General features: G+C 40.7%; 1 protein-coding gene across 8 annotated transcripts in view; it reads right to left on the reverse strand.

The window, feature by feature from the left end:
• Nucleotides 1–2,833: 2,833 nt before the first annotated feature.
• Nucleotides 2,834–23,858, reverse strand: part of fat3a (FAT atypical cadherin 3a) — a 184,378-nt gene continuing 163,353 nt past the window's right edge. For 5 of the 8 annotated variants that reach the window (XM_069534012.1, XM_069534011.1, XM_069534009.1 and 2 more), the window contains 12 exons: nt 23,343–23,540; nt 21,025–21,826; nt 19,644–19,778; nt 19,200–19,354; nt 17,848–18,099; nt 17,118–17,364; nt 16,286–16,439; nt 11,513–12,225; nt 8,782–8,895; nt 7,904–7,963; nt 7,165–7,200; nt 2,834–5,598 (listed from right to left, as the gene is read on the reverse strand). In XM_069534012.1, coding sequence (XP_069390113.1) covers nt 4,973–5,598; nt 7,165–7,200; nt 7,904–7,963; nt 8,782–8,895; nt 11,513–12,225; nt 16,286–16,439; nt 17,118–17,364; nt 17,848–18,099; nt 19,200–19,354; nt 19,644–19,778; nt 21,025–21,826; nt 23,343–23,540 — 3,492 coding nt within the window. In that variant the 3' untranslated portion in view covers nt 2,834–4,972. The remainder of the gene's footprint in view (nt 5,599–7,164; nt 7,201–7,903; nt 7,964–8,781; nt 8,896–11,512; nt 12,226–16,285; nt 16,440–17,117; nt 17,365–17,847; nt 18,100–19,199; nt 19,355–19,643; nt 19,779–21,024; nt 21,827–23,342; nt 23,541–23,858) is intronic. The other 3 variants (XM_069534014.1, XM_069534013.1, XM_069534010.1) reach the window with 2 other exon arrangements.

Raw genomic sequence — 23,858 nt, forward strand, 5'->3', positions numbered from 1 at the left:
GGCTGACATACTCCTCACTCTCTACAGCCTTTTCCCTCTCAGGTGGTGCGGTCTCAGGTGGTGCGGTCTTTGGGCTTTCCCTGAATTGACCAGTTGGACTTGCCCTGAACCTGTCTGGGCTGGACATAGGGAAAGTATTTATCATTGGATGGGGAAATAACTCAAAACCACAGAATAATGTACGAGAAATTCTCAGAAAAAATAAGTACACTGCATTCATGTTTTTTTCTTTGCTCCACAACAAAGCCTTCTATAGTGCTCAGGGTCCAATATGACCCAATGTTTTTTTTAAACAGTTTTTCTCAGTAGTGATGTGAGAAAATGCTCCAAAGCCACTAACATTTGCACAACAGTTGGTGCATTTCTCAAAAAAAGCAGTACAAACTGCAAAACTTTGTTGATAACCTGCAAAAGCATGTCACATGCTCAAAATGGAGGTCATTCCTCAAAAGCAAGTATTCATATCAATGAAAGTGTGTGTGTCTTTGTGACAATACCTGAAAAGGCAGCACTATACACAGCCATTTGAAAACTAAAGTTACACACAAATTATACCTATTAAATAGTTATCACCTCAGTAAAAAATAAATTAATTGAAAGATTACAATAAATTCAATGGCAAATATTGCAAATTAAACTAATTATTTCTAATAGGTTTACTTGTGCTGTAGGGTCACGCAACCACCAGCACTCTCACCTGAGGACCTCTTACCTTTGGAGCCATGGGTCCACCTACTGCACGTGTTGGACCATGAGGGAGGCAGGAGTGCCCAGGGGGAACCAAGCACCCTTGGAAGACCATGCCAACATCCACGTGAAGATTCCTGACCTGAGAGTGTGACTCCACCCCCCCCCCTTTATTTCCTTTTCTTCCCCTATATTATTTGTTCTTTCTCCACTCACCCCCACCGGTCCTGGCAGAGGCCGTCCTCAACGAGCCTGGTTCTGCCGGAGGTTTCTTCCACCTGGGAGTTTTTCCTCCCCACTGTTGCTCATGCTTGCTCAATGTGGAACAAGTTAGAGTTGTCTTTCTTGAGATCTTGGACTTTTGTAGAGCACCCTGAGACACCCTGTTTGTTGTGATACCGTGCTATATAAATACATTTGATTTGATTTGTATTTTGTGCTAAAATTCAAAGTATTCAGATTCAGATCAGATTGCCTTTATTGTCATAGATCATGATTCAACGAAATTTGGATTGCTACGCCCCGTGGTACAACATAAAAACACAAGAAAACAACATGTAATGACACAGAATATATACAATAAATACAGTATGTAAAATGTAGTGGCCGAAGTGTGGAGTGCATGATTGCAGTGTCAGTAGTCATTTTCAGTCTCCCATTGTTGTAAGTGGGACTGCTTGCATGTGGCTGCAGATGGGGGAGTGTGTGTGCGGCTGCAGGGTTGTGTGCAGGGGGGTGTGAGTGTGTGCGTGTGGCTGCAGGGGAAGGGGTGTGTGTGAATGGGGTGTGTGTGAATGCATGTGGGTGACTGCGGGATGGTGAGATGTGTGTGAGAGGCTGCAGGGGGTGATGGCTCTGACAGCTCTGGAGAAGAAGCTGTCCCTCAGTCTGTTGTTCGTAGTCCTTATGTGTCTATACTGCTTGCCTGATGGAAGCGGAAAAAAACGTCTGTGGCCTGGGTGGCTGGGGTCCGTGGCGATGGATCTAGCCCTCTTCTTGACCCGGCCCGCATATAAGGAGTTTGATTCTGCATCTCTATTTACAGCTCATTAGTCCACATGAATGTTTACTGTTGCTATGGCAACCAGAGACTGCTGCCGTTAGCAGCCGTTAGCTAGCTCAGCTATATCATCTGAACAATAATAACCAGTAATATAAAAATTCGGCATATTTAAACAAAATCCACCACGACTACCAACAGTCACAGCCCTTCATCTCTGGGCTAATTTGTTATCACATGTTAGATTGTCAAAGTTAGAAAAATAACGGCTTCAATCCCTGAGGAGCTATGTTAGCATTAGCGGCAGCTGCATTCACTAGTATGCAGTTAGTCAGGTCACATCACATTCAATGTAAAAACGTTTTCTACTTTGTTTTGGACATGTCTCAAAAATGTAGCCTAGCCAGCCCCGGGCTAATGTTACTCACCATGTCTGCCTCCACTCACTCATCATCGTCGAGTCCTCCTCGCCCGTCTCACGGCACAGCAGCACCTGCTGCTGCTGGGGTGGTGACCAATCAGGTCCGTCAATTTCACACATTTAGTTGGTTTAGATGATGAAACTAATGAGGTCAGTTCAGGAAGATCAATAGAAGAGAAATGGTTCAAATATAAATCTGGTGCTACAGGTGGTTCTACGGTTTAAGGAAAAGACAATGTATCTGTGCTATTCATGGGGAGGAGGTGGTGGATTTTATCCCTGATGGTTATAGTTTTTCTTGCGAAAAGGGTTATGGGTATGGATGGGTCAGTAGACCTGTGACTTTCTGTCAGCCTGGATACAGTGCTGAAGGGGAACCTGGGGTAGTTCTTATCTTCTTCTATTAATAATAATTAATAATAAGAGGTTCTGGCATTTCTGAGTGCTTTCTTGTACTTTTCAGGCTATCACTGTTCTGCTGCAGCTTGTTTTAAAAAATAACCACAATTACTATACAATAAGAAACAATTGTCTTCCCAGCTCCAAGAATCTCTCCATTCACCACAAGTGTTTATGGGTGAATCAGCTGTGATTTCGTATTTAGCACAACATGTCAGATGTGTGTGACTTCGCAATGCAAAGTATTATCACATATATTTAACATGACAGCCAGTAAACGGCTACGATAATATGTCGAAGGAGAATCATCTCAGAATTGAGAACAGTTGTCATGACGAGCAAGAACCGTTTTATTTTCTGCACTGAATTTAAAAAAAAGTTTTTTAAAAAAACAAGATAATTTTATACACTCAGTTTCTGCAGACAGGGGACATATTTTGGACAAGAGCATTAGAAATTCATCAAAACATCCAGCAACATGAAAGAATTAAACAAAAAGGTTCCCTACTTACGATAACAAAATGCAAAACGTCTTCTGGGATGTAATGTCTGAATTCACTACTGTGCAAAACTCATTTATAATAGAAATGTCTTTCTTGTGGAATTAAAAAGCAATACTACAAGAGTAACAATTTTGAGCAAATCAGTGGCAGAAGAAGAATGATGAGAAAATATTTGATATTCCACAGTCTCTTAATGTCCACATTCACATCAGACAATCAAAGATAAGCTCAATTGCAGCTCAGGATTCCTTATCTACAAAATCTGCAATTTAACATCCTAGTTATGTACACTGTACAGAGGTTTAAACACAAACATACATCTTTTACAAAGAGAAAGGGAGCTGCATGTCCAAGTGGATCAGGCAGTTCTACAGTATAGAGCAATACAGTGAAAATCTGAAGCACTCGGATGTGCTGTCTGTACTGGACTCAGAATGGAAACTAAGCCATTAGTGACTAACTTCTGTCTGAAAATCAGGTGAGGAGTAAGTATCAGAAAACACAGAAAATCAATAGTTTAGCAATGTATCTACTCCACGTGGATGTCTGGAAATAATTTGTCTCAACTTTAACAGCATAATCCAGCTGGTGCTTTTTTCCAAAGGTTTTCAACTCTGAAGTGACACTTTCACCTTTACAATGTCTTTTCACTGCTTTGAAAAGAACAATTATAGTGGCCTACCACCACCTGCAGGATTTCTGAACATGGCACCACTATATTTCATCAAAAACACCATGACAAGTGCAACATAGATAAAGCAACACAAAATGACTGAAGCTTAGAGTAGCTACTAATCTATATTTCAGAGGATTTCTGTCTCAGCGATACTACTTAACGATGTGGTTATGCAAAGATAAAGTATTTAAACACAACATACTATGTTTTTGTGATGTCTGCATTTATTTGTGGAAATTATTTAGACTATTCAGTATAAACATAGTCCATTACAATTAAAAGTCCAGTGAAATAGAGCAGCATTAGGCATTGTTGTTACTATTCCAAACAGTGCAACGGCATTGCATGTGTAATAGCTGGTTAGCTATTTATCCTTCACAATGATTCAAAAATCTTGATTAACCTAGGACAATGCTGGGCTAAATATTTTTCCTAGTCTTTAAAGACTAAAATATAAATAATCTGGAGATAAATTAGACTGATTTGTGATCTTGAGACAACAGGCCTTGAAATACATTAGAAACTGCATCAGCTATTAGCTTCATCACAAAAAATAAGGAAATTGAAAGATTCATGACACAATGGACATTTTGTGCCAATTAAATGAGATCAATGAAATGTTGTGACATGATGGAAGCTTTGATACTTCTGGAAAAGGAGCAAGCACATTCCACATTTAAACAAAAAAATGTTTTTTTGATATGTGGCCAGAACATTGTTTCATACTTATTCACATGTAAGGGCAAACTATTTTACGAAGTCTGTACAAGCTTGGAGCACCACAAAGGTTACAAATCCAAGAGGGAAAACGGAATTTGTTTTTTGTCTGTTTGTTTGTTTTTTCAAAAGAAATGGTCTGATGGGCTTCTGTGAAGGAGCAGGAACCTAAAAAACCCTTTCACTTTATGATTGTCCTTTCTCTTCTTTCAATGTTTCTCTACCTCTTTTGGATTTGTCTTTCTCATTCACTTTCTCAATACCATTTTTCTCACATTACAATTGACTCCCAAATGGAAAAGGATTGTGTTTGCCCTGCAGTCTGCAAGTCTGACACATGGTTAGTAGGTCGTTCATGGTATCGTACAACATTCACATCTGCGAAAAAGGGTTGCATGAACAAGTGAAATGCGGTTTTAAGTTTCTGATATCAATGTTGCTCTTCCAGTATGTGGTTGTAGCAGTCCCTAGTGTTGCTGAAAAAGCATTTCTTCACCTGTGATAACATCCACTTGTGCATCTCCTTACATCTGCACTAATCTTATGCTCCTTCTGACCCATTCAATCAATCACACCTCAGTCTGTTGCTGTGAGTCAGTGATGATGGTCACCCCTCGACGAAGCTCGTCCATACTATCAAAGTCACTGCCATGTTCAGAATCATCCAGCCCACAGGGAGCTGACATGTCTGAGGCTGATGATGCTCCAACAGACAGTCGCATATTTAGTGAAACAGAGTCATCAGTGTCCCCATTTCCTGGGGTTATGCCACAAGTGCTTAAGTCCCCATGAGGTGTCTCCCCAAGGGGTAGCTGGTGAGGAGGTAGGTACTGACTGGGGTGGAAGTGTGGCCTGGAATGCTGAGGCCCAGTGCTGCCAGAGCTCAGGGTGCTCTCCTTGGAGGCTGGTGGATTGGTGGGCAGTGGTGAGTCGGGCTCTGGATAGTCCTCACCTGTGGGCAGCGGAGGCGGCAACTGGTCCTGGCTCAAGAACTCCTCTTCGTGAGGAGGAGGGTAGTCACTGTCAATGTCGTAGCCCCCCAGGTAGTAGTCTGACTCCAGTTCACGTGTGCTTCCTCCATGTCGGGGCACTGAGCATGCTACTTCACTGCCAGGACCTGTCTCGTAGATCGGCACCTCTTCAATGTCTGACAGCCTGGTGCTTGGCATCCAGTCCGATGTGTCCCAGTGATATGCTGGACAGTAGAAGGGCAGATGGTTACTAACAATCAGCACTTTAAAAATGAACAGCCCCCGATGTGGCTGAGCCAACAAACTGGTTTCAACAATGTAGAAACATGCCCTGAGTATGCACCAGGCACAGTGAACTCAGCACACTCACATCAACATTACACATAGGTGTTGAAGGTCAAGTATATGACATGGCACAATCTGTACAGAAAACATTTTAAGTCTATGGAGGTATGTGACATGCACAATAGGAGCCTTTTAGGGTCAGGGTCACAGGTGTCACAGCATGCTGCGATCATCATGAAAAACTGCAGCAACCAAGCCATGTAGAAGAAAAAACAGCAATATTTGATTCTGGATGTTAGAAGGATACAACAAATAGCTGGTAGATTGTCCAATTGGTCAGCGTAGCAAAGTGATAAAGTACATCTACTCTATGTGTGGTTAATAGGTTGCTAGCTCAGATGCACCATGTTGCCACTGGCAAATACTTAAATACAGTGGGAATATAATGAATAAGCCTCCATACAATCAATCTGAGAAGTGACTTACTGAAGCACTAAGCACTGGAGCCAACAGTCTGCTAACACAGCATGAATGATGAATCTCATCACAAGTTTTGGCTGACCAAGAAGACAATGTACCAAGAGCTCTTTAGAGTTATTTAACTGAAGGCAGATGCCATTTAAGAGCACATGGTGAGTGAAGTTAAAACAAAAGCAATGACAAAACAAACAAAGATATCCATGCATCAAAGCAGAATGCAAACAATCTGAAGACTGAAGCTGTGAAAACCTCATCAAGCAACAACCGGTACAATACCATCACTTGGCTGGATAAAACAATCTGACCGTTGGGAGTGTGGGATGGGGTGGGGTGGGGTGGGGGGAGGGCACATATACACACAGCTCTGACTAGGAGAGCAAATGAGGAGAAAAATGATCAGTAATAAAGACTGGAAGTATGAAAGCACAGAGGTAGAAAGATACAGGGGTAGACAAAAAATGTCAATAGCCTAGCTTTGGTGATTATGGGCTTGACAGAGGATCAACTACTTTTTTCATACTATCTAATGGTTCATTACTAAATTTCTCATTGTTTGCATGAATGTTCGGTATCAATGATTTGTTCATTAACAGACACCTTAGTTGACTGACACTCTTTTTGATTGGAAACAAGACAGTTATGTGTCCTCTCCACTAGCCTTACTACTACAGTTTGTTGTTACCATTCTGGTGTATTTTTAAAATGGCTCGAACAATCCACTTGCTTTTTAGTGGAGGTTAAAAAACATGTGTGGTAATCAGCACTTCAAGTATTTAATACAGTCTATGGATTCATTTATTGAGTAACACCTACATCAGCTCTAGAGAGGTTCCAAGTTGAAAAATGTTTCTGATTGAGATACAGCCTAATATAGCCAACCTTTTTTTGCAATATTTGAATGAACTTTATTTTGTCTACTCACTGCAGACAGACAGACAGACAGACAGATAGATAGATAGATAGATAGATAGATAGATAGATAGATAGATAGATAGATAGATAGAGGAAGAGGGGCTGGTTTTCACCTCTGTTGTAGGTTTGACCTTGGTCCATGACTGACACTGTCAGATGGAAGAACAACATAACATAGAGGTTTTTAACTTTGGATTCTGAGTGTGTCCACAATTGTTAATGTAGTATGCATAAGATGTACGGTGGAGAGGGCTCTGGGCACTCATTAATTTACTTGCTATAATACCAGTGTGAAATTGTTGCTATTGAAGGAGGGTTTTCTAAAACTCTAGGTCCTGATTGAGAGGGCAGCGGATCTGATCCCACTGCTTTTTTACAGGAACTGTGAAGTGTAAAAGCTGATTGGCCACAAAGACCCAACGGCCTGCAGGTTTTTATTACAACCAAGATCCAACAATTATTCTACTGTTCAACAAGTAAAGTAGAAGGCAGGGACTGAAAAATTAAACCATCTATAATGATGATCAATTGCAATGGAAACCAGCAGATGGTTGGCTATTGGTGGAACATTGTTTGCAATCACTGGTCTTTTAAAAAAAGATTCTGAAAATACTCATTAGAAAACAGGGAATAGGTTGAAGAAACTCTCTGACTGGGATAATAAAAAAATAATTTGTAACCCTGACTAAAATTTGATTGATTGATTGTACACAAAGGGTTCTCTTAGAGTATCTAACTTGGTTATATTACTGAAGAAACCTCTTTCAGAAGAGACACTGTAATAACAAGACTGAGATAAGAGAACAGTGGAATAATGAGAGGATAGACACAAGGGGGATTGAAACATGGTACCTTCACTTTCGATTGTGTCGACTGCATCATTGACCAGTCGAATGACAGTCACTATGGAGGCTTGTGGAAGGAAAAAAGGAGGAGACAAGTTTTGAAATACAGTCATTCAAAATGAAAACTGCTCATCATGGTGTTTTCAGGTGTGTACCCTCACACCTATAGCATTACTTATGGTTGACACATGTCTGCAGAGATGACTGCCTGGTGTGCCTCATACACAGTCAAGTCTTCAGATTTTTTAAATTGGGGGCAATTTACACACAATACTGTTAATGTGCAGAACTCAGATATAGTTTACATTACTAAACAAAGAAAATTTAGTTCATGAATGCGAAAAAAGACATGTGAGAACAAAACAATATGAAGTATAAAGCCACTCAAACATTACTACTGCTTATTTTCAGTGCTGACACTTAAGCATCTGATGACACCAGTCTGACTTAAGCAAGCACAGGAATGACAATTGCAGCATTTTCAATCAGTTAATGATTATTGTTGAATAATAACCATTCTCAAAAGTTTTCCATGGGTTGCAAAAAAAGAAAAGAGGTGAGACCAGCACAATGCAGTGAAAATGACTCACAAAACAAAATACATGGTTCCAGAACAAAGACCATGACCACCAACACCACTGTAAAGCTGTCAAATCCGCTCGGTCTCTTTGTGAAGCTTAAAATTATGCTGCTGAGAAATCATTATAAGGACTATGTACAGTTGTGAGAAAAAGTTTGTGAACTCTATGGTCAGGATAACATGGCAACATGGCAGAGAGACATGTACATGTGTACATACAACAAATATCCTCGACTTCAATCAAAGTGAGGACACTATGGCCATGTGATCCTGAATCAATCTCGTTGTGAGAAAATGTGTCTTACCATTGTCATCACAGGAGTCAGACTGGAAGGAGCTCAGTGATTGGACCTCTGAGTTACTGCCTTTGTTGCTCCCTGAGAAACACGTTACTTCTTCAGCCATGTCAACCATTTTACCTGTGCATAAAGATCAGGGATTCAGGTGGGTCAGAGAGTAGATTACAATTACACCCTTGCAGTCTTATCCCCAGTCCCTGTTCCTTTCTGCTCCTTAGGGTGTGTAACACCACATTATGTAATAACAACACATTATGTACTTAAATAGAAGTAATAAATTTTTGTAAATACACCTGCATTATGTAACAATATGCAATAATTTTTTTCCGCATTTTGTCATAAATTCTTACATAATGCAGTAGCTATTACAAATTGCATGGGTTGCACTTTTTTATGGAAATGTAATAATATGGTCCATTATGTAATGGACGAAAACGGATCTCTTCTTCTCTACTGGCTTTGACATTTGAAAAAAAAATCAAAAGGTAATAAATATATTTCACCATAAAACATTTTATTTGATCATCTTATGTTTTCTTACATGGTGCTTGCTAGTGAGCTGGTATGGAGGCTATGGTAGGAAACTACATCAAGTAACTAGCCTACTATATATAAATATATATATATATATATTTATACTACAAATACACTAGGGAGTTCAGCGAGTCCCCTGAACCAACGCAAACTGGCAACCACACCCACTTATATACAGGAAGTTTACCTGCAGCATCATCTGTCTGTATAGAACACCTTTTGGTTGCAGTTTGCAGAAGTCGCTAGATGGAATGAATCATGTTGTAAGGTATGTGAATAAAATGTTATACATCTTCAAAGCAGGATTTATATGTTTTCTAATTTAGAGTTCACTATAGAGAAAGCTAGCTTCTCAACTAATATAAAAAGTTAGGAGATTAATATTAAAGCTCAAACGTTTATGCTAACAGCCACTGCACTAGCTAACCTAGCTTGGTTTTCTAAGGTTTCTGACAAGAAATAGTGTTTTCACTCACTCTATTTAAACCACATCTTGGAATAGCTCACAGTAGTTACCAGGTATATTCAATTAAGCTTACTACTTTTTTCTACAAATAGAACCTCTTTGGCTATTTCTAGTATGTAAGCCATAGCCCGTTTGAAGTAATAAAAGAAAATACTGTTGTTCAAAAATGTTCATCCATGTTGTTGAAAAGCAGTATTATATTGGAAGTTGAATAAATAAAGAATTTGAAATGATGTACCTTTCCATATTGTTTTTTTTTTGTGCAACCATTTTCTGTACAAACTTTGCAAAACCCTGATTGCATAGTGGCTTAATGGAGTGTGTGTGTGTGTGTGTGTGTGTGTAATACTAATCTACTGAACAAATAGTCACTACGATTCATGGTAGAATGCAATAAATAATAATAAAAAGTAATAATTTATTACAAAATGCTGAGAAATGTATTAAATATTGCTTTCATGCTGTTTATTACAAAATGTGTAAGATTATTACATAATGCAAATGTATTAACATAATGAAGTGGAAATGTATTACATTTTTAAGTTGTATTACATAATGCGGTGTTACAGGGTGTTAAACAACGGCAAGATTTCTTTGCACAACATTTTGATGGCAAGCAAAGTTCAACTTTGACCTTTTGGATATAAAATGTATTTAGTTTATAATTTTATCCAATTAGACATTTGTACGAAAACATGTTATAACCATCACATTGATTTTTGAGTAGAGGTAGATGACCGCCCACATTGTGTGGAGGTGAAGTTGCGGAGAGAGCACCTTCACCTGCACCACAGAGGATCAGTGAGAGCTGTTAGCTGATTGATCCTCATGCTTGAAAAGGCAGCAGCAGCGCTGCCTCGGGGGAACACACACTGGGGAAGAGACTGGGTGAAGCTAATGGTCCAGCAGAAAGTGCTGGACCCTTTAAGTTCAATGTTTTGTCAGTTCTGTTGGCATTCAATAAAAAGATGTTGCTGAGCACCCAATGGTTGGACTGGTTCGTCTCTGGCTGTCGTGGTGGGAACCCCGTGGCATGGTCTACTGCCACACACTGAAATGGACTGTAGTCATAATTGAATACAAACTGGCCTATTTTTTATATTTACTCTTTTTAAGCTATTAGGCTGCAGCTATATGTTATTATGTTATTTGTTTCAAAGTGGGCTTCTTTTTAAGTTTAATTTTATACATTTCCCACAAATATGAGGAGGACTCAAATAGGCCTGCATAGTTCTGTGTTTAATTTATTTCAAAGTAGGCCTACACATGCCAGTGTATTCTGTTCTCCTCTTCATAAGAGTTTGGTGTTTTCCTTTGTTGTAACAGGTAAAAATAGCAATAAAACCAGCAATAAAAGTTTTTTTAATTGTCGTTCTATAATTTCATAAATGCAACAAACTAGAGTTTATATATATATATATATATATATATATATATATATATATGTAGTATAACTATATATGTAGTATAACTATATATGAAACTTTACAAGCTGTGTTCTCAAATATGTTTTGCCGCTCCAGACAAATTTTATTTGGGGGAAGAGGGGGCCAAATGGCTCTTTTGATAATAAAGGTTGCCGAGCCCTGTTCTATGTAAAGTGCCTTGAGACAATGTATATTATGATTTGGCGCTATACAAATAAAATTGAATTGAATTGAGTATTCTTTCATTGAGTATCACTTAAACTCACTGCAAGTTCTACTGGCAGGTATCAGCACGTGCATACACACTTACCCTCATCACTGTCCCACGGGCTCTTGTGTATGGAGTCACAGTCTGAGCGACAGGGTGACACTGGCGGAAGGTTGGGGGCCACACTGCACACAATCACCCCCCTCCTGGTGGTTCCTGACAGGATCCTTGGTGATTCTGGGTGAAAAGTGCTCATCTCTGTATGCTCCACACAACACCCATCCACCATCTTCTCCAGTGTTGAGCGTGGGTCTCCTACGAAACATGGCGTGTATGCCATAGGTCTCACAGGCACCTGTGGGGGTCCAATCATCCCACCCCCTCCCATCACGGTGGACCCCAGCCCTGGCTCTGAGTACAGGTTGAGCGGGTCTCCGGGTGTGCAGTGTAGGGTCTTAAACTGAACACCATTAGCTTTGTTGAGGAGTGCTGCCGTGGCCGGATCCTGGACCAGAGACAGGTTGTTTCTCGAGTAGTTCTTCTGGAAAACCTTCTTTCGGAAAGCGATGAAGAGGATGATGAGGGTGATGATGACAAAAAGCACAACAGCGATGCCAATCAGCTCCTCTTTACCGACCACAGCCGGACCAGCCTGCATATTGGGCACAACGACAGGGCGCAGTCCACAGCGCTGGCCCACGAAGCCTGCCGTGCAGTTACAGTAGAAAGAACCATGAGTGTTGACGCAGATGCCACCATTCTCACACTCTCCCTCTGGATTGCTGCGGTCGCATTCGTTCACATCTTCCTCACAGCTGTAGAAGGAATAGAAGAAAGATGAATAACTTGCTTCCAGATAGATCACATTCCAAAGGCCACAGATCAAGAGAGTAAAATGACATGCACTGAAGATGCAGAAAAAAAATCTCTGTGAATCTTGTATTTAAGTAAGATAATGTACATGGAATATCAAAAAGTTTAAATGGCACTAGTGGAGGCTAGAGAGAAAACACTTATAATGTTGATGAAGTTTATTGTTCATATCTTTTTACCAATCCAGTTTTTAACATAATTAAAACACTAATGTATCAGTGATTACACAAAGCTTCATTATCATTATTTCTTTTAAATATATTCTAAACTGTTTTAATGTCATGATTTGAGTGTTGAAGGGTTAGTGAAGGAATTCTCCCAGCACCTGGGAAATGTGACACATTTGAGGTGTTTGAGGAAGCTGGCAAGCAGCAGAAAAATATACTAAACTATAATGTATCACTGCCTCCAAACAGTCTTGTATAGAATTTGCAGTGCATTAAATCTTTAACAAAAAATGTTCAGTATGTGGGGTAGCACAGCAAACCTGTGGTTAGCACCATCACCTCACAACAAGAAGATTCTGGGTTCTAAACAACCTGACACCCAGCAGTGCCATTTCTGTGTGGAGTTTGCATGTTCTACCTGGTTTTCTCCAAGTCCCCTGACTTCCTCCTACAGTCAATCTGAACTATACTTTTGTAGTCACGTAGGTTCATTAAACACTCTAAAGTGCTCAAAGGTGCTAATGTCAGTGTGAATGGTCCTTTGTTTCTAGATATCAACCCTTTGATATGCTGGCTCTTGCCCCCATGTACGGCTGGATGGATGAATACACAAAAAAAATAAAATAATAATAATAATTTTAAAAAAGATGGCAGTACCCTGTATGGCACCGGCCACTCCAGCTCTCGATAGCGATATGCGTTTTATGAATAATATGTTGTCTTTACCGTCGCTTTACCGTGTGCAAGAATAGTCTATGACAGAACTACACTACTTGGACTAAGAAACTCACTTTTCAGTGAACCTTTCCGGAGTTACACTGGCTTTGGAACCCGAAGCACTCTGCGAGCTAGGCATCCTACACCAGCAAGACCCAGTGGCCTGCAAGACCCAGCGGCCTGCAAGACCCAGCGGCCTGCAAGGCAGCGGACTCCCCTACCATCACCGGCCGGCACTGGAGGCGGCGTAGGCAGTGTGAGAGACCTAGCATGCAGTGCAAGCATTGTGCTAGAACTAGCAAGCGAGGCAGCCGATTGGGTGCCAGCGCCAGGCTAAAAGCTAACCCCTACAGACCGGCACTTCCTTCCATTCTGCTATCCAACGTTCGTTCACTGGAAAACAAAATGGACTACCTTCGACTGGAGTTAACTTCACAAAAAAAGGTCAGAGACTGCAACGCCATCATCCTCACAGAGACGTGGCTCAATAACTCTGTCTCGGACAACGCCATTCAGCTGGACGGACTAATAACATTCCGGGTGGACAGGAGTCATGCTCTCAGAGGATAATCTCGAGGAGGTGGTGTATGCATTTTCATCAATAAAAACTAGTGCACAAACACAAAAATTATCTCAAGCCACTACTCTGAGGATATAGAATTTCTGTCCATTAAATGCCGACCATTCTACATGCCAAGTGAATTTACAACCATCAACATCACAGCTGTATCCATTCCACCCAGCGCGAACACAAAGGACGCACTGTCTACATTGTATTAGCTCGATGCAGAACGCTAACCCGCTAACTCTGTCTACAAAATTGCTGGTGATTTCAATCAGGCCAAACTGAAGAAAGTACTACCACATTATTACAAACATGTGAACTTTGCAACCAGGGGAAATAACATACTCGACCAAGTCTACAAAAACATCAAACAAGCATACAGAGCTGCTCCTCGCCCCCATTTGGGGAACTCAGACCACCTCTCTAGTCTGCTAATTTCATCCTACAGACCTCTATTGACCAGGAACAAGCAGTCTGTGAGGCAGATCAGAGCATGGCCAGAGGGAGTTACCCCAGCTCTCATAGACTGTTTCGACTGCACTGACTGGTCTGTTTTTAAGGAGGCTGCCACTACCAACCAGCATGTCAACTTGACGGATTACACTGAATCTGTGACTGGATACATATCTAAATGCATGGAAGATGTGACCGTCATCAAAAACATCACCACGAGGGCCAATGACAAACCCTGGTTCAACAAGGAAGTGCGTGAGCTCCTGAGAGCACGTAATGCAGCTTTCAAGTCTGGGGACAAGGACGCCCTTAGAACTGCTAGGGCCAACTTGAACTGGGGCGTGAGAACAGCCAAGCGTGCCTATGGACAGAAAATTCAGGCACACTTCACTGACACTATGGACCCCAAGCGCCTGTGGCAAGGCATCCAGTCTGTCACAGACTACAGGCCAACACTCCCACTGTGCGAAGAAGACACAGGCTTCCTCAACACACTGAACACATTCTTTGAGGAAGACAACACCACCACTCCAACAAAAGCTCCTCTCTGCCTGGACCTCGAAACACTTCACCTGGACCCAGCTGATGTGCGGAGGACCCTGCTCAAGGTGAACCTCAGAAAAGTGGCTGATCCTGACAACATACCGGGGCGTGTGCTCAGAGACACTGCTGACCAACTCGCAGATGTTCTCATGGACATCTATAACACCTCTCTGAGCCAAGCTATCATACCAGCATGCTTCAAAGCCACCACCATCATCCCACTGTCACAAGAGAGCAACCATTATCATCAAAGACATCACCCACCCAGCACACAAAATGTTCACCCTCATTCCATCTGGAAAGCGCTACCGCAGGATGCGCAGCAAATCCACCAGACTCAAAAACAGCTTTTTTCCCCAGGCCATTAGACTACTAAACTCACTCAAGAAAATATCATGATCATTACACACTGTCAAAATAACTTAAAATAACTAATTGTTTGCACTATTCTCTTTATATGCACAATATCATACATGTTTATAATTGCATCTCCATGCTGCTCTGCACTTGCACTTTTCCATATTGCATCTTCATTATAGCACCTCGATAACATACCTCAAAATCTGACTACACTCTGGCACACTGTGAATTTTTCTTTTTTTTTTCTTATACAACTTATAGGTCCATTGTCTGTCTGTATATGTTGTGTCCATTGTCATTGTTTGTTTGCACTATTTGTTGTATGTTATAAGTTGTGTGTTATGTATTATTTGCACATTTGGAGTATGGGAAACGCAATTTCAATCCTCTGTGTAACTACCTTTTGCATTGTTTGGTTGACGATAAAGTTCACTAAGACTAAGACTTTTGTAACTAATATAAATAATACAATATTTAAATAATAATAATAAAATACTGAGCTCTATTTACTTTATCTACAATGAAATAACATTGTATGCTGTTTATTGAAACAACTTAGATTTGGATAAATTATTAGAAAAAAATTACATTAATTTCATACCACCCTCCTCATACCTACATGTCATGGATTTTCTTGAAAAAATTAATGTGAATAAGTTGTGTTCACTATAATGGTTCTTGCTAGATCCTATAACTCTACACCATCATTGCTTACATCAGTTAGTGATTATGTTTACTCTCAGCCTCAACAATTTCTTGTTTAGTACTGGATAGAAATTGTCACTGGATATCCAAGAAATCCTGTAAGGATAATTTGCCACATAGTTATTGCTAAATGTTTACAGGAATCAAATTATTCTTTCTTAACAATTTAGGAATCTTTTATTTTTAAAAAGTAGTATTTTCTTTCTTGCTACCATATATTGATTGTGTGTATAATATAATTATTTTTTATTATCTAACAATTATTTATCATTATTCAGTTCTATCACATCTAGTGACTCTAGAAGTCCTGTATAAAAAGTGAGAGCCCCAGATTTAGCAAAATATGGCTACAGAGCTGAAACTCCACCTTTTTAGACAGTATTAGGCACGTATATTTTCCAAAGGATTATTCTGTATTGCATTGTCTCTGATTTATGGCAGTGGAGACAGATATCTCAGACAGATAATTTATCTGTTTGGACTGGAACTCACGTTAAGCCCTTGAAGCCTCTTCTGCAGCTGCAGAGGAAAGCATTGCCAATGGGTTTACACACTCCACTGTTCTGACATGGGTTGGGAACACAGGCCGTTATCTCCATCTCACAGTGCCCTCCGGTGTACAGGGGGTTACAACTGCATGAGAATCCTGGTAGTCAGAAAGGGAGGAGGAGGACAAGGACAAAAGCTTCATTAAAAATTGAGAGCGGTCAGAGCACTGTTTACTTTAATGCTTGGCCAAAGCACGAATCACACCTTTGGGAAATCATCTACACAGCATAATGAACACACACATACATACACACACACCTTCACGTATGCACACACGCACATATACAAGGAATGGCTCAGACATGTAATCAGAGTCACAACCTTTCTAGCACTGTGTAAATGACAACTGTGGGCTGCAACAATTTCCATGATGATTTTCTCATTACAGTGTAAATAAGAAATATGTGGAATGTGGGAAATCTTACAGCAGTATACCTGCAGGTAGGCTAGTATAGCTAACAAAAACACACCTCTGCTGTGTGTTATTACTGCGGCTGCTATATTCACTTTACCCACTCAGTGTAGGGTGTAACGATCAGTTGCTGATCACACTTGAAAGGAAAGAAGATAATGTCTCATAATTCTATTTGGATGTAATTAAAGAGAAGCACCTTTGTAGTTAAACCAATTTTATTCTTGGGCCACTATGTAAAATTATCTTGACATAATTGGCATGTTGAAAAACTAACATATTGAATTTTTTAACAGTAAATACATAAGTGTTGCATCAATAAGCCTAATGCCGATTAAAGCTGCTGCATTTCCTGTTACTCACCCCCAGAGGGCAGGCTGGTACAAGTGGCTCCATTGCGACAGGGCTGCTGCAGGCAGGCGTCGGGGTAAAGGATGCAGCCCAGCTTCAGCTCCGTCAGTCCCACCACCTCTGCGTGGCGAGATCGCTTGTTCTGCAGCGGCAGCTCATTGTTGTTCAGCATGACTGAGTCCAGGCAACCCTGGAAACCCTCCAGCACCCGAGGGTCCTTCTGGGAGTCCATGAGACTGCGAGAGTTGGGGTGCTGCACCTGTGAAAGAGATGAGAAATGTATAGATTAAACAAACACCCATTAAAATTGGAAATCTGGATAAAATGTACTCTAAAATGTTCCTTCCTTATGAAGCAGTTTATTAATCTTTAAGTTTGAAACCATCATAAATATACATGCACACAGATGATAGTGGATGAGACAGATATTGCCATATCATGTTGTATTTGTGTCATTGAAACAAAGAGCTGTGCCTGTTAGGAGAATTTTAACTGCAAATAGTGTCTTGTATTGCAATGCACACAGACATTGATCACACATCAATATAATGATTAAAAGAAACTTACATTCAGCATTCAACTACACTTCTACCATATTCTAGGTACTAGGTGTACTTAAATATAATTTTATAAAACCTGAAAGTGTCTCTGAATTCCCCAAAGGTGAGCTGCCCTAACATGAATGGCAGTGGCATCTAATATAAAACCTATAAAGTGTAGCTACAAATACTTGTGGACTGACCAGTGCTCCAAAGTAGATGGTTCTATCTGGAGAGAGTGGTTGTATGAACGGTGGTACCCGGCGTTGCTCAACATAGCTGTCATCCAGTGCCAGGCTGCTGAAGTTACGGTTTAGCTCCAGTACCACAGTGTGCCAGCTGCCGTCGCTGATACGGCGGCCAGAGATCCGCAACATATTGGGACTGTCACCACCTCCACCTCCATCACTGCCAAGGCCACAGGCCAGCTGGAACCAAAGCTTCCCCTCCTCCAACTGCTCACACAAGCACACGAACATGCACACACGTCCACAGATTATATCTAATCAGCAACGGAAAATCGTCTTTTTTACTTCATGTCTTCTATCAAATGTACATACAAATGTTTTAATCCCTTGTCTGGAAAGATTGTATTTAGTGTTTTCTTGTTGTGCCTAAAAAGGACACACTCGGGATGCTACTGTAGCCTTGCAAAATAAAGTGGTAATATTACGTGAATAAAGTAGTAATATAGCATGAATAAAGTCATAATATCAAATGATAAAATTGTGATTTAAAAGAATAGAATCTTAATATTAAGGGTATAAAGTCATAATAAAGGATGTGGAATCCTTAGATAATGTGGTGCTGATGTGCCAAAAGTATTTCGTTATTTGTGTACCCTATGCTGAAGTAGTTTCATAAGATTCTCCATTAATTTTAACACTGGCGCAGGCTGCCTTTCTGAAATAACATGTAGCCTAAAAGTACGAGTATATTTTCATAATATTATGACTTTATTCTCGTGATATTATGACTTTTTGGTTGTAAAGTATGACTTTATTCTCAATATTCGATAGAAAACCTAAAAATTTCAACAAATTGCAAGTTGGATTGAGTTCATTTACACAATAATATAGTATAATAACGGTAACACTTTATATTGGGGAACACATATCAACCATTAACTAGTTGCTTATTAGCATGGATATTAGAGGCAAATTGGCTCTTTATTAGTCATTATAAAACACTTATTAATACCTTATTCTTAATGACCTTATTCTGCAACTACTCCATTGATTAACAGTTTTCCCTTAATAATCTCCTAATTACTGCTTATTGGTAAGTAAGGAAGTTGTTGTACATGAATTACAATCAAGTGCTTGGATATGTTCACTTTGTGTGTTCCCTAATATAAAGTGTTACCATAATAACAGTTCAGGGTTTGTCAGCTCTGTCAGTAAATCTCTCATGACTTCAGCAAGAGAGTTGACAAGTTGAAGTCCTTCAGCTTGTTTGTTCTTTGAAGAATTCAGGAAACAGCAGCATGTCCTTTCGAGCACTGATTTGCCTAAGAGTCTTGAGTGTGTGTGTGCATGTGTGCGTGCGTGTATACCTTCAGCACAGTGCAGGGCTCCGTGTGTGAGTACATGATGATTCCTCGGCTCTGCAGTGTTCTGATCCTCAGGCTAAGCTTCAACTCTGTCTGCAGCCGGTCAGACAGTCTATACTTGATGTAGCTGTTACCTGAGAAGCTCAGAGACGAATGACCTACACCCAGAAAAATCACATGTACATAACACAACATAAGATAGAACTATATAGGAACAATAGGACACACAACACAAAAATTACAGTACACCTGATAGTTATGATATTGAACTTACCCCTAACCCTAACCCACAGTGTTGTCAAACGAACAGCAAGTCAGCAGGTATAACGTATGTTAACATGCCACTGTAAAGACATCATCTGCTGCATGTCCTATTTTCATACATTACAGATCTGTATACAGGCTGCATGTTTGTTTGTTTTCTCCTTGACACACACACTCACACACCTGCACACTCTCCCAGTTTGCCTGGTGGACACTGGCACGCATATCGCCCTCTGGTGGCCTCAACAGAAACACATTGCATGTCTGCTGGACAAGGCTGGTCCTCACATTGTTCTGTCAGCACAGCACAGGTGGCATCTGAACACAAACATGGAGAGAGAAAAGACACAGTTATTATAACTCCAGGGGGATTATTTCATGGCGTGAAGACTTCTGGTATCTGGTATGCTGTTTAAAGGTTCTGCCGAATTTTTCTTTCAAATTATCTTTATGGGGCTCTCTGGGCCATGAATGATCTAGAGCCACGTACTGATTTTAAGTTTGAGTAACACTGTCATATAAGCAGTGTTAGTCCATAATGTTGTTTCTTTTGCCACAACGCATTATGAACACATGAAAGGGGAAATTACTCTTAATTACATGATGAATTACTACATTTAAATTGTGGAATAAATGTTTTATAACTACAATAGTTGAACCTCACCTCAACCTCAAGTGTCCTTGGGCAAGATACTGAACCCCACAAACTATTTACCATTCATGCATCTTTGTGACTTCATTTACAATATGTATGAAATCACGTCATAGATGTAACACTTTCCATTAATGCACAAAACACAATTTCATGATTATTGGTAAGCAACTGCTTCCATTACACATATTGCAATCTGATTCCAAGTTTGCATTGATGCACAACCTCAGCCAAATTACATTTAAGTGCATTTGATCAAGCCAATACATAGTCAATTGTAGTGATATTGTCAGTGTGATCAGATCTGTTTCATAAATTTTCTTCAGCTTGTCAGACCAAACGAATTCCAAGTGACAATGATGGTGCATGACATGGATCATGACACTCCTGGCTTCACACCCACCCTGCCCTGCGGTATAACACACACATATATACTACTGACTACATCAGTGTATGTGTTCATCAAGGGCATCTAAAATGCATAGTTTTTCTAAAGACTACCTCTTATGCAAAATGTTCTGTATTATTGAGCTTTTCTAGTACTGTTTTGCTATTTACACACACATTCATAAAGTGCATCTATGTGCAAACATCAATCACACACTGCTTGAGCAGCCTTCAGGGGCCGTTTGGGGCTCAGTATATTGCCCAGGGTAACATTGGCTTGCGAGATGAGAATCAACCTTCCTACTGAGCCAATTCATTTGTAGACATATGTAGACATATATGGACATAATGACATATAGTCATAAAGTGAGCTGCATAACTCATTAAGAGGATCTGCTCCAAGGCTGGAGTTTTACTTTTAAGGATGACTATACATTTCAGCCTGATCTTACACTACGCATATGAAGACAGATGGAGACTTCAGACCTCTAAGCCCTGATCACCTGCACAGATTTGGTCACTCACCACTGCATGTGCAACGTGAGGTCCGTTGAAAGCGTGGTGAGACAAAGCTGACCCGTGGCGTGCTATATGTAGCAAGGTTGTGTGAGTCCAGGATGATGTTCTGTTCACACTGTGCCCCGCGACACTCCAGCCCTGAGCAATTCTTATCAAGGATTGCTGACACTCTGAGGACCTCCTCCAGCTGCCGCCTCGATGCACTCAGTTTCTGGGTGAGGTAGGCTGCCTTGTAGTAGCCACCCGCCACTGTTTCCACGGCGAGAAGCAAGTCCAATTGTTGCGTCCCACCAACTGGTTGCAGACTGAGAAGGTGCAGCATGTCTTGCTGCTGTGATGCAGCCGCCCGTTGAAGCACCTGCAACACGCTCTTCAGGTGCAATGCCACAAAGTCTTGTGGTGCCACACTTTCAAAACGCACTGTCACTGCCTCACGCAACATCTCCGGTGTCGCCTGTTCCACGTGCACACTCACAGGAACAGGCACAGCAAAGCGGCCATCACTAACACTTGCATTAAGGTAGTACCTGCCTGCATCCAACCCACCCAGGGCAATGATTTTCCCATCCCGAGGACTGATCTTGAAGAGACTGCGCTGGGCCGGGGGTGCATGGCCAAAGGTCAGTGCATCATAAGGGTCAGCATCAGTGGCATGCAGCTGACCAATTACACCACCAGGAAACTCGTCTTCCATAGTGATAATATGAATCTCAAGTGGTAATGCCACAGGGCGGTGAAGACTCTCCTCAATTACCCTGACCGTTAGCATGGAGGAGGAGGACAAGCGAGGTTTCCCAGAGTCCTTCACCTGGGAGGAGGAAGGAGAACGTTGAGAGTGAAGAAAAGACAGATGAGCTTTACTTAAAACTTTAATTGAATTACTTTAATATTATCATAGCCTTACAATTGCTGTTATTGAAAGGAGAAGTTCGTCTTTTTTCAACCTGGTCCTTATTTCCAGCATATGGTATGTAGATCTACTCACCCATAAAGGTTTGGAGTACCTTGGAGTCCTTCAGACACTTTTAGATCCACACGCGATCAGTGTATATCCATAAAACGCAAGGGTTCTGGGCATCCACAATACAGCCTCTAAATAACGCATTATCTGCTGCAAAACTCTTTATTTACTATGAATCGCCAGCACTAGTCCCCTGTGAGTCTCGCCAGCCTCAGAGCTAGCGTGAGCTTAGCGAACCGAGAGCGAGTTGTCTCCCTGTTTAATCAACAAATCGGTTCGCTAAGCTAACACTAGCTCCGAGGCTGCTCGTTAGCATGCTGAAGTTAGCTAACCTTTAAACGGGTGAATACGCCCGAGCACCAGGACACAGCTGCTTTAAAAGAATACTGTACAGTAAAGCACCTGATAAGTATTCTGCCATGTTGCGCAAAACTAGCAGCAGCAAACTCTGTGTAAACAAGCACAGCTGAACGTCAGCTGATCTGTGGCTGTGCGCCTCGGTGACATCACCCCAGTGACAGCCCGGGATGTAAACAAAGCAACTTAGACTCACAGGGGACTAGTGCCAGCGATTCGTAGTAAATAAAGAGTTTTGCAGCAGATAATGTGTTATTTAGAGGCTGTATTGTGGATGCCCCAATCCCTTGCATTGTATGGATATACGCCGATCGCATGTGGATCTTAAAACGTCCGAAGGACTCCAAGTTACTCCACACCTTTATGGGTGAGTAGATCTACATACCATATGCTGGAAATAAGGACCAGGTTGAAAAAAACTGAACTTCTCCTTTAACCCACTCTATCATTTGCGACTCTCAATGTGTTAACAAACCAAGATCATCTCGAAATGATGCTTGATAAAGAATAAGTTTTGAATTTTCTCAGGTGCTCGATGAGAGAAATAAGACTTCTGTCAGTTTTGTTTTTATAGAAATCTCATGTCCTGAAAGGCTTCTTAAGTGAAATATTTTTAAGAACTTCAACAGCTCATTTCATCAATCAATCAATGCTTCACTGCATTATATATATATATACTGTATATATTTTTTTATTTTTTACAAAGACATTTAAGACTACGTAAATACAAATACAAAAAAAACGTTCTCATTTTGGCTCCAGCCAAACTTTGGAATGCATTTTGACTTTGGACAATGGAGTGCCACCACTACTGCTGTGCTTTTTCTAAAATAAGGTATTTTTCACAGTCAATTCCATTCAAATATGAACAAAACAATCAAACCTTATTTACAGAGATATCTTCCATTTGTCTGGACTCTACAATCTATAAATGTAACTCACAACACTATTAATATTAGAAAATAACATCACCAGCTCTGTAGGAGAAACCGCAGTTTGACTCTACCTGTATCTGAATAACATATTCAGTTGCCAGGTCTCTTCTGAAAACTTGATTGGTCACCAGTGTTCCATCCTTCTCGAGCACAAACTCTCTGCCTTCATTTCCTGACAGGATGCGGAAGTCAAAGGGTGGGCCATTGTGGGAGGAGTCCTGATCAATTACAGATAACTGTAGGATGGTGGTGCCGATTGGCTTGTTTTCCTGAGGGATAAGACACACATGCATATATCAAGTGGCATCAAAGGGCTAAATGCAATAAAAATAATAAAATGTAAATAATAAGAAAGACAACCTTTTCAAAGGAATTAAAATGTAAAAAACAGAGACAAAAGATGTTTTTAGACATGAACTTTGGAGGATGTCTGCATAATTGAGTCCAGACTTCTCCCAAGTTTGCCATTCACACATGAAAAATGCGGCAGAAATCTCTGGAGCGTTCAGGCGAGGGTTGGCACAGCATGCAGAGACAGGATGTAATGTATTAATTCTGCTGAGATCATGTTTTTGTTTACAGCACAC

This window comes from Paralichthys olivaceus, chromosome 11 (genome assembly GCF_024713975.1).
Source record: "Paralichthys olivaceus isolate ysfri-2021 chromosome 11, ASM2471397v2, whole genome shotgun sequence".
NCBI classification, from domain to species: Eukaryota; Metazoa; Chordata; class Actinopteri; order Pleuronectiformes; family Paralichthyidae; genus Paralichthys; species Paralichthys olivaceus.